Here is a 12239-nt window from a genome sequence, read left to right as displayed (position 1 = left end):
TTCTCCTATAATTTCAAACGATCGTTTAACAAATAAATACCACACCTTAATAATTGTGAAATAAAAAATCAACAAGGATATAAACATAATGTAATCTATTCCTTTCTATTATATCTTAGTTCATTAAATTTCGTATTATATTCCAACTTATCAGACTAATCCGGCCTGGTCGATCAACCTCAACAAATTATTGTTTGATAAGGATTCATTTTTTGGCCAATCAATAACACACTACAAAAATAATATATTTTAGGGGAGGTTATTTTCCGGCGGTTTTAAGAACCCCGAAACTTTCTGGCGGTTTATAACTGAAACCGCCCCTAAATATTTTTTTTTATTTCTAGAATAAGTTTTAATCCCGAAATATCTATTCACCTCTCTCTGTGCCTTCATCATTTCCCTTATTTTTCTAATTTTTCTCCAAACCCTATTTTCTCGCACATAATCATTTTCCCCAACCCTATCTTTTCCCTTGGAACCCCACCCTCCCTCGCGCGCTTCTCTTAGAGATTGGGAGACCATTAAATCCAACGATTCCTTGCTTGGACTCATGTGCAGACGGTTGGAATGGCAGTGGCGAGGGATGCGAAGGAAGGAGAGGAATCCGATGGTCTGAGAGGCGTTCTACTTTTTTGAGGAACAGATCCTCCAAGACGCGAAAAGCACCATAGAAGAAAACGGCAGCGATACCAAATTTGTTCTGATTTAGGGTTTATCTTCTCACACAATCCAAAGTTGCGCTCACCACCACTGGTTTCGATTCTACACCTTCTCGAAAAGTCCTTGAAGCATTGGCGTCGTCTTCGTCGTGGTCTCTCTTACTCACACTAGAGTCACTCTTTGTTCTCTATCGCTCGTATCGCGCTGTGTGTCGAAGGAGATTGGATTTGGTCGTTGACTTCTGAATGCGGTGAGAAATCGAAGGTTGGAGTGAGTTTTGATTAATGTCGGTTTGTGTTTGTAGTTATATTGACCCAACTTTGCTCTTTATTCTTTAAAGTTTAAAAATTGCAATTTCAGAAACCCTAGGTTGGTTTGTTCGAATCAGTTCGAGGTCCAATCACCCTCTGCACCAGGTAATTATGAATTGGTTAGAATTGGGTTAGTTTTAATTGGATGTATACTATTAGGAGAGGACATGTTAATCCCATCACTATTGTTCAAATGGAGTGCCCCTTTGGACTCGTGACATTGAGGAGGAGATAGTTCCTCTCTGTAGGTAAGTTCAACTTCTTCTCCATAAACAACAAAATCAGTTATGTTTTGAGGAATCATTAATTGAGAAAATTGATATGCAGAAACTTGAGCTTCTTGGTCTTTCTGAGGATCAGAAGCGGCTCGTAACTATGTGGACCTCATTTGTTAAGAAACATTGGTAAATTGTTCTTGTTTTGATTCAAGTCGTTTACTTCTTCTTGGATTTGAACTTGTTGCTTTTGGATTTCTACTTTCTGTTATCTGTAATTAATTTTGTTCTTGTGGCAGTGTGCTGGTAGATGGCCATATGAATTGGCATACGAAGCTCCCTGGTATAATAATTATTAATATTCTTCATCTTTGATTATGTGTTCATCAAAACGCAAATACTTGAACGAAAGGAATGATTTTCCACATCAAAAAGACTTTACTTAAAAAGAAAATTTTAAGACGAATCTGATGATGTGTTTTTACTCTTTGAATCGATAGAATATCTTATCTTATTCCTTATCTTCAAATCAAAATTATATTCTAATATATTGTTTCCATTTTATCTGTATATTAATTTTCTGCAATAGTTCCAACAACAATGTCTTGAATTTATTGAAGAGTGTTCTCATATCCCAATCAAAATCTCCAAATTGGGTTGCTCTTAATGCGTTTCAGAGACCTCGGAGAACAGTGGTACAACCTCCATCACCAATCCATTGTTTGACCTCCTGCCCTATTGTAGAGAGGCCTTTCATGTCTGCATCGTGCATATATTATGAATATGTGTCAAAACGATGACCTGTGATTGGAATATAGGCTGTAATTGTATTTCAAATATTAGAAAGAGGCTATTGCTAACCCTGATAACTGGAACAAAGAGCCCATTATCAGGATAATAATAAAGTTGGTGCAAGAAATATTTTAAAAAGGCACTTCTACTTTCTGAAATATATTTCAAATTGCATAGGTTATTTGAGTGTATACTTTATTATACAACATCCATTTAAATTCCTCAAATGACATTTTTCCTTAAGTATAGTATTTGTTGCTCTGTTTTCTTGATAGAGTTTTCTAGCAGTTGTCCATATGACTTTTTAACTGAATTTATTTAAATGAGTCAAATTGATTTCGAAACGTCATTTGCTCTTTACAGGCAAGATATTAAATGCATTCCAGCGGTTGGTGTATTATCAGGTGTTGTTTTTTCTTTTCTGGCTGCATGATTATTTCAATCATAAATCATGGTTTATAAATAAGTAATTTGTCTAGGAATTTGATTTCATTTTAGTAGGTGCCAAAATTTCTTCCAATCAGTTTGACGACTCTCTGTCTTTGTTGCCGAGAAGGATGATACCAGAGAATTAAAGGTATCACAAAATATTTAATTGAAATAATAAAAAAAGTGATAACATCCATAGAGAATAGAAAAAAAGGAGAGGCAAAGGTGTAGCATGGAGGAGATACATAGCTCAAAAAATGATGATAGGGTGGTATTATGGATCAAATCAATACCGGAAGACTTCTATAATTATGCCAAAAAATGCATTTTAAATTAAAGCTTTATGGTCACAAACATATCCACAAGTCTTCTATGTTTCTTCTACTTTCACAACGTGTCAATAAAAAGTTGAATGCTTAATATCTATTATAAGTTTTCACATTTAATAAACTAGAAAATCACATGTAAGGCCAGTTAAATTTGATAGTGAAATTTTAAAGTTGATAATTAATTGCAAAAGTAAGTCAGAATAAAATATATAAAGTACTACTGGTAGACACAGAATTCAAAGAAATCCACTCATGTGATATTGGATAATTTATCATGTGAATAATGTTTTAAATATTTTAAAAACCCTACAACTTTTTGTCAAATAACTTTGATTACCTTTACTTAATTAAACTAAATTTGTTATATATGTAAGCAAATTTTTCATTTGAGTATTGTATCCTTTATAGTATAGATGAACTATATTTCTACATGAATGAGTGAAACAATAGTCATTTAAGATATTCTATTATAATATCGTAATCGTGTAGAAAATGGGAATGTGGTAAGAGTAAATGGGTGGTAAAGTGGATAGACGTATATGATGATTTTATCCGTTAAAAGTAGGTGATTTTCAAGATAATATTCGTATCTTAGTCCCATCAAATGTAAAAGCTTCAAGCTTCAAGGTCTAAACTAGTTATGTTTTTACTGTCATAATTGCAGGTTCCTTTGTTTTTGTCATCGTGGCCAAAGTTGCATGCAACAAAAAAACCTGAAGATGATGCTCTACATGAATGAATATTTTCTCGGGTTTGGAAAACATAGGATGAACTGATACATATGAGAAATTAGGAAGAAATTTTTCTGGGTTTTCTTCCCAACCAAATGGAACTGAGGCAATTAGCTTAAGAGGAGTTTGAGGGGAGTGGACACTTAAGAAACCTCTAAAAAATTAGACATTGTTTCTTTTTTAGTAATATAATGAACATCTTAGTCATATTTTTGATATTTTAATTTAGTATTGAATATTTTTCTTTTTATTATATCAACAATTAGTTGTATGAACATGTTAATATGTTGAACAATTTGAACAATATAGTTTATTTTATATATAATATTCAATTTTAGTTCATATTATTTTATTCTATGTTTGGTTAATAAAACTAATTTTATTATAATCTCATTTTATTACAGTCAAAAACTAAAAAAAAAAAATATGTACACATTTCCGGCGGTTTTTTCAAAACCCCAACTATTTCCGGCGGTTTGAGCAAAACCTCCGCTAGTTTCGGCGGTTTTTCTAAAACCCCCGCTACTTCCGGCGGTTTTTCCAAAACCCCCGCTACTTCCGGCGGTTTTTCAAACCCCCGCTAATTCCGGCGGTTTTTCAAAAAACCGTCGGTAATTACTTAGCGACGCAGCTTTTCCCAACGGTTTTTCTAACCGCGGGTAACGTACTTTCCGGGGGTTAAAACCGCCGGAAACGGAAAAAATAACCCCTGGTAAAAATCTAAATTTTTGTAGTGACACGTCAGATACATTTAATTATAATACAAAATTTATCTTATATTTTTCTTTTATTTAATGCAAAAAGTATCACACTCGTACTTTTACAATTTTGTATTTTACATTTTAAGGTAACTTCAACTTTTACAATATAAAAATAACTTTTTTTTATAGTAAACAACTTTTAGAAGAATTATAAAATTATAGTAAATTTAATTTAATAAAAAAAAAACAAGGTAATTTCATTTGAGTCAACAATTATAGAAACCTTTTATGGAAAAAATTCTCTTTCTTCAAGTCTACTTATTATTAGAAAGTGGACTTTAAACCTAACTCAACCTTGGAAAACTGAGTATAAATTAATGGGATGGTCCGATAACGGTCCCACAACGGATGAAAACAGAAATGCCTACTTATAATTCACTAGTATAAGACTCTAATCATGGCTCTGATATCATATTAGAAAGTGAACTTTAACCTTAATTCAATCCTACAAAACCAGCCGGTATGGTGAGGTTTACACCTCACTTATATATTATAAATTGGTCTTATCTCTAATCGATGTAAGATTTCCAACACTACTCTGAAATGGTGAATTTCATAATAAGAAAAAAATTCAAAGGATTTTTAGAAACTTTACAAGGCAGCAAGCGGATTTGAGTTTCAAAAAAATAAAAAATGAAACAAACTTAATTTTATCCACAACCATTTTTAACTTAAAACATAAATATACTTCATTCACTTTAAACTATATGTTTTGCTTAAGTGACCGACATCTAACTCGATAATGTTAACAAACAATAGATATTTAAAAATAAAATAAAATTTTAATTATAAACATTTTCATATAAATTTTATTCAAAAACAAATCGAATATGGTATAATTGGTATCAATCTCTAAAGTTTTGTAAAGGAATGAAACCTAATTCGTGGTCATTTTCATAACTTCAAAAACCTTGATTAGAAAAGTTTCAAAACATCCATCCTCGTTATAAACAAGCAATCCAAAACATAAATTAGAGTTTCAATTCCACCAATTCAACAAAAAATAAAATCAATTCAACCTTCACTATTCATATGTAATTAAAAAAAAATCCAATAAGAAGAACATCATCCATTTAAATTAACTATATTGACCTTTCTTAATTTATCTTTTCCTCTTAAAAATGTAATTAAGATTTAAATGTTAGTTTCATCATAAGAAATAATGTTAGCTTAAATACTAAGATGAATGTTCTAATATATACATATACATATACATATATATATATATATATATATATATATATATATATATATATATATATATATATATATATATATATATATATATATATATATTAGATGAATTTTCTAAATAAAATTTTAACAATCATTTCACATTAAAGATTTTCTCTCCCATCATTATCTTTTCAAAATAAAAATCTTCTGCGTTCTTTTTTTTATGATCACGGTTTTGAATCACTTGCAAATTTACACATTTTATATAAAACTTTGTTCTTGCAAATAAGCTACGTATCACTATAAAGTTTTGAAAACTTATATTTTCATACCAGAATAACTTTCAAGTAATCCGAACTTCATTGCTTATTTTAATATTTTGTAACAAAATTACAATATTTTTTCTTAAAACCTTTCATAAATAAGAAACTTAATTTTTAAATTTTTGGTTTCTTACTCTTTCAATTTAGTTACAAATACGTTTATCTTTCTCCTCCCATTTTTTTTATATACATATATATATATATATATATATATATATATATATATATATATATATATATCTTATCCAATCTTATATTACTCCAAAAACTTTTTTTCTTGGTAAAATTTAATCCCATTAGTTATAATAAAATCACACCACACATTCATTAATATATTTACGTCACATTCATAATAATCCATTTTCACGGAAAACCAAAATAAATATACTTAAATTAAAAGTAATTTTAATATTCAATATTGTAAAGCTATTAAAATTCATTGTTCAATAAATAATACAAGAGTATTCATATTATTTATTTTGCAGCTGTGTTATCATGGTTTTTTCTTCAAAAGACTCGATAAGTAAAAGGGAACGCGAATAAATATATAAAACAAAACAAATGTTGTTGATAACCAACAACAACAATTTAAACTTTGCTGTCGTCGAGAAAACAAATGAATCTAACAACCCAGATCGAAGTTGTAATGAAGAACATTGTGTGTGGGAACAAACTTAGGAGAGAAAATGTTGAAGAAAGTTGGTTGTATATGTGGAAGCAACATGCACGTTCCTTGTCCCACTAGATTGAAAGTGGAATGACCCAATGTGATCACATGCGTGAACAAGAACACAACAATCCTCTTCCTAGATCCTATATCCCTAGGCATCTGTGCCACACTTCATTCTCACAATCATAATGTTGAAATACAGGGAAGACATGCAAATATTTCCTTGCCCAAAACATCATATCTTCCATTAATAATATTTAATTTTATTATTTCTCTAAAAAACAACACCAACTTAACATGCATAATTGAGGAAAGTCAACACCATAACACTTTTTCTTATCATCAACACACCCCCCTTATGTTCACATTAGGTCTTCTTTCTCTAATGTTTTGTTCACTTGAATGGATTTGGGGAGAGTGATTGAGTGGATTTGAGAGGATTTGAAGATAAATTTTTGTTGTTGTTTATTTGAGTGAATTTGGAAGTAAATGAGACTGGATTTGGGAGTAAATTTTTTTAATCTGTCACATCAATCAAATCCTACACTAATTCTCACAAACGTTGCTTCCAAATTCACTCTCAGTTACCTCCAAATTCACTCAAATAAACAACAAAAAAATGTATCTTCAAATCCACTCAATCACTCTCTCCCAAATTCATTCAAGTGAACAAAGGGTAAAATATGAAAAAAAAAAAAGAAACATATCATGTGAAGGTAATTGTATAAGTTGGAATTCAAGTATAAATCTAATTTGTTGTTAGATATAAAAAATTAAACACTTTATAAAGAAAAAGAATAATAAATCTATTGAACTTATTAGGTCTTATTGATATTGTGTTTTTGTGTGAAGACTTGTTATGTCTTTTATACCAGTTGAAATCTTAATTAATATAAAAAGTTCGAATCATATACAAATTTATTTCTCCTATAATAAACTTTATATATTGATTTTAGAATTGGTATAAAAAGTGAACCTTTTATATTTGTTGTAAAATGAGGGTAAAAAGTTAAATACTTTATGATCCATTACTTTTATGCTGGTTGAAAAATCAATATAATTTTTTTTAATCAGTATAAAAATATTTTTCTGAGATAGTTATATTTCATTTATTTTATAGAGAAATAATTAGAATAAAATATATTTAATATAATAATTTGTAAGGATTGGGATATATAATAAAATTGACATTTTTTATATGAGAATAAAAAGACATATAATCATATAAAATAGTTAAGATTTAAAGTCACATCATCACTCAAAAGAATGGCACAATTAAAAAAAAACTTACATATATATAACTTATGCAATTTTTTTATTATAATATATAATATTCATTATTCTTATTTTTATATATAAAATTATAAGTGTAGGTTCATGGAAAGTGCAGTGCATGCCTGAAAAGGTTGATAGATATGGCCATTTTGAGAACTTCACCTAATATATGTATATATAAGTAGGTACATGGAAATTGCAGTGCATGCTTGAAAAGGTAGGTGAGTGACATTATATATTATTGAATTATATAACATCAAAATATTAAATATTGAATAAAAAGTAAACCAATAAGATTCCATTTGGCTAACACCCCAACCTTAAATAACTCTTGTCGATTCATGGCTTCTAGTGAGTAGGGGCCCTTTTATATATAATTTAATTTTCTCAGACAAAAAATAATAATGGAATATCAATTAGCGGTCAAAATTAAAAGACACAAATCTAACCATGCCAATCAATCACAAAAATCATCTCAAGTTTTCTTTTAACATTTATTAATATATAAAAGAGTAAACTTTTATATCTTTTATAAGAAAAAAGAATAAAAAAAATAACATGAAATGAATATAAAAAAATTATGTGTGTAAAAATATCATCTTCTCTAAAAGAAAATTCTACTTATTTATTGGTTTAAGAGTATGAGTTTTTTTTACGTATTACCAAACACAACAATTTGATCTTATCTAGATATGTTCTGCTTCACTTGTTTATACATCAATTTGCATTTAAGGTTTTGTTGTCCTTTTAAAACAATTTTCGAGTTTAAACTCTAAATTTAGTTTTGTATAACTTTTTGATTGATCTTAAAAATATGTTTACACATAACATTTTTTATATAGAAACCCAGTTAGTTTCATATAAAACTTGATTTCTTTCAAAATCTTCAAATACAATCAAAAGATACACTTATGATTTTACTATATATTATATCTCACAATAACATATATATCATATTAATTATATCAATGTGTATACATACTTGACAACATATAGATATATGTATATATATACACAGAGAATAAGACCAATCATCCAAGACTTTACAATAAGAAAACCCTAACTTGAAATTTATTACGTGACTATATAATAATTGATGCATAGATCTTGTTATATATCTCCTCTGGGGTAGCCATTTTCAGAATGATCATTGTTCCAATTAGCAGAAGAATAATAGAAGCTTAAACCATGTGAAGAACCACCATCACCACCACCACCATCATCACTACTCATCTTGCTTCTTCCTCCATGATGAAGACGACTACTGCTACTACTGTTTGGCATTTCACTGCAAGTGCTGTAGCGGATCAAATCAGCATTTGTAGCATCAAGCTCCTTTTGGAGCTTGAGAACTTGCCTTTGCAGCACTGAAATGGCACCAACACAACCATACACAGGATCTTTGATCCTTGCTTCTGCTTCGTATGCCAGAGAGTTCACAGCATCTTCTCTCTGATAGGGTTGCACCTCGTTCAGAATCTTGCTCACGTTGCTTGCACCAAAGATCTTGTGCACGTTTGCAAACTTCTGAGGCTCCTCTGGAGGAAAATATGGCGCAAAAATGCAGTCTGGCATGCACTTTCTCCTCAGAAACTTGCACGCTGCACATGGAGAATTCGAGTAGCTAGAAGAAGCCATCATCTTCCACTTACCTCAAATTCACAACCAGAAAAAATCAACAACAATCACAAACTCTATAATATTCAAACTTCTAATAACAGATCATATTAACATGCTATATTTTGAAGTAATCAGACTATTCCAGAACATAATTAAGCTCTTCCATGTGCATATATATCTGATTAAACTTAGGGTTATGAAGACTTTGCCTGTTTCTTAAAGCACTTTGCTGCTGCTATATACTTTTTGAACTTTTTTCATTAACTTTTTGTGGCAAAGTCTTCTTTCAGACTGAGTGCTATACTATTCACAGATTCTCAGTACCCAGAATTATTTTTCCTTTTCCTTAATTAACCTGTCTCTTTCCTGCAAATTTAATCTCTCTAAAAATCTGTAGGTGTAGCCTTTTATATATGTGTGTATAGCTGAATTAAAAGTGAAAAAGGTACACCAACCAAGTAGCTTTTGTATATGGAATTTTCATCTCTTTCTATTGGATGCTACACCAATCAATCACCCAGAATATATAAATATATATGCATGTTGTACCTTTCACAAAAATTCGAAAAACCCGATTCAACCTTCTGATGAAGGCTATAATTTATAAGGCAAAGTTTCCAAATAAAAGCTGGAAGAAGCTATAGCTAGCTAACTACAGCTAGGTTTGATTGAAGAAATTAAGAGAAAGATAAATATAATATGTAATTTGGATGATTATTACCTTAAATGTGGTAGCAGGCTTTGGTGTTTGAAGATCTGTTAATTGTTTAATATTTGAGTATGAAAAAGCTTTGCACCTAACTGAGAAAGAGAGAGAGAAGGTTTTCTGGAAAGTGACTATTTGATGTGAGAGTTGAAGGAAGAACCCTAGTTAGTTGCAAGACAAGATGAGAGAAACCCGCAAATTAATAGTGAGACAACAGAAAAACGACATGAGAGAATAGAGAGGCAAAGAGCATTTTCTTGTGAGAAAGAGTGGAAAAAGAAACCAAAATCAGGAAACAAAGTGAAAAAGAATGACGATGACAAAACCTTTATAATAATGTCAAACACTGTGCAAAATACTCAATGTTAATTAATTAATTAATTAATTAACTTGCATTATATATATAATTAATCCACCCCACATGACCGTAGTAAATAATTTATGAATTATAATGTAAAAGTTGAAGACTTTTTTTTTTTTGTTTATATAGTTTTCTAATCTCAAATTTTGTGAAGTCGTTATCAGTGACAATTAATTTGTGGTTGATTGAGAGTGCAGAACTTTTATATTGCCAACATGTAATACAGAAAGTACAACCTTATATATATGTATTTAAATATTTTTTATAAAATAAAAAATTATGTAAAAGTGATATATATAATATATATGTACCCTTTTATATTATTTGCTTTTATTATATATAGCAAGCTTTATACTAAATGTTTATAATTAATTTAATTAACATTTGTTTATTTGTGTAACTTTTGTAAAATTAGTTTTCATTTTTAAATAATTAATCAATTGATTCTATCAAACATCACTTTAGGAAATGAGGGTTTAACATTAAACTTGTTCTAAAATTCTTATCCTCATTTTATATGTTAAATTTATATTAATTTTCCCCTACCATGTTCTTTGCTTCCCAAATTATTATGGTAATCACTAAGCAAGTAAGTACTAGAAAACCATTAAGATTTAATCACAATTTTTTTTCATTTAAAAAGAGAAATATATATATATATATATATTCATAATCCAAATCATAAGACATACCTAATTTATATATAAAATCATGATATAGTTATACACTATATAGATTAAAGAAGTCAGTCAAGAAAAAAGAGTTCTCTTTATGTTTACATACAACCAAAATTATTATCTAAAAATAAAAGAATCAACCATTAAACTAATATTTGATGAGAAAAAAAAAGCTCTAACTGATAAATTTAATAAAATGAAATTTATTGCCCACTCCTATATATATATATATATATATATATATCATATACTCGAATAAAAATATTTTGTTTTAATATAACGAATGATTTATATAAATATAGAATAGAATCAATGACACGTTTCCAAAGTTTCTAGTTTTGAAGCATATTCTGTTAATTCTGCTGTAACTTGTACACACAGGTATCTAGGTTTTCTTGATTTGATTAGATTAAAGTAATAAAAAGAAGAATAAAGTATGATTAAGAATTGGTAATTTATTATTAAAAGGGGATTATGAACAGGTGAAAGTCGGCAGGTTGTTGAAAACAAAGTCTAATTCCTTGTTTTGTCAACTGTCTTTGGGAGTTGGATAAACAAGTTTTTTTATATATATAAATTAGTAAACACATAATCTCTTTCTGTATTTTTTAAATATTTACATTGTATTATAAATTAATAATATACTTAATTAATTAAGTTAATATAGAAAATAAAAAAATAAAACAGTAAGAACTTGATATTTTAAAATAGTAATTACTTTTAAAAAATCAGTTAATAATTATACTTTTTTAAGAAAATCAGTTAACGATTATATTATAAAAGATAAAATAAAAATAAAAATTGTGTATACAAAAAAAGTTATCTTTTTTATATATAGGTAATAGATACATTGTATAGATATTTAGAGAATTATAATGATTTAAACAACACCATACTAAGATATATATATATATATATATATATATATATATATATATATATATATATATATATATATATATATATATATATATATATATATATATATATATATATATATATGTGTGTGTGTATGTATGTATGTATAAAATTGATAAAGTTAAAATTAGTTAATATGTGATTTGAAGATTTATTTTTCTGTGATTTTTTTAGATGTTTATTTTTTATTTTTAAGTAAGTTTATTTTAATTTGGAGAAAAAAAATTTCTCTCGTATTTCTTTCTTACAAGTTTATATAAGAAAAATGTATAAACATATCTATGA

The 12239-nt window shown here is 28.4% G+C and overlaps 2 protein-coding genes across 22 annotated transcripts; one reads left to right on the top strand and one right to left on the bottom strand.

The window, feature by feature from the left end:
* Nucleotides 1-389: 389 nt before the first annotated feature.
* On the top strand, nt 390-3714 carry LOC108343895 (uncharacterized). Of its 20 annotated transcripts, none has more exons than XR_008244804.1 (9): nt 390-910; nt 1021-1076; nt 1171-1219; nt 1299-1375; nt 1486-1529; nt 1776-1881; nt 2342-2382; nt 2480-2555; nt 3401-3714. XR_008244804.1 is itself a non-coding variant. In XM_052867112.1 (8 exons), the coding sequence occupies exons 1-7, from the start codon at nt 906-908 to the stop codon at nt 2537-2539; spliced, it is 321 nt and encodes a 106-aa protein (XP_052723072.1). In that variant the 5' UTR covers nt 390-905; the 3' UTR covers nt 2540-2555; nt 3401-3714. The 20 variants fall into 20 exon arrangements, 5 of the variants coding, with proteins under 5 accessions (XP_052723072.1, XP_052723074.1, XP_052723070.1 ...); XR_008244803.1 differs by having other exon boundaries at nt 390-924; XR_008244802.1 differs by lacking the exon at nt 1021-1076 and having other exon boundaries at nt 1131-1219.
* Nucleotides 3715-8621: 4907 nt separating this feature from the next.
* LOC108345325 (LOB domain-containing protein 25) lies at nt 8622-10280 on the bottom strand. Of its 2 annotated transcripts, none has more exons than XM_052867266.1 (2): nt 10014-10280; nt 8622-9319 (listed from the first exon to the last, which is right to left on the bottom strand). In XM_052867266.1, the coding sequence occupies exon 2, from the start codon at nt 9311-9313 to the stop codon at nt 8783-8785; it is 531 nt and encodes a 176-aa protein (XP_052723226.1). In that variant the 5' UTR covers nt 9314-9319; nt 10014-10280; the 3' UTR covers nt 8622-8782. The 2 variants fall into 2 exon arrangements, with proteins under 2 accessions (XP_052723226.1, XP_017439405.1); XM_017583916.2 differs by having other exon boundaries at nt 8624-9324.
* Between the last annotated feature and the right edge of the window lie 1959 nt (nt 10281-12239).

The sequence above is a fragment of the Vigna angularis genome, chromosome 8 (genome assembly GCF_016808095.1).
Source record: "Vigna angularis cultivar LongXiaoDou No.4 chromosome 8, ASM1680809v1, whole genome shotgun sequence".
Classification (NCBI taxonomy): domain Eukaryota; kingdom Viridiplantae; phylum Streptophyta; class Magnoliopsida; order Fabales; family Fabaceae; genus Vigna; species Vigna angularis.
Note: the sequence above shows the minus strand (reverse complement) of the source record. Positions and strands in the feature narration are given on the sequence as shown.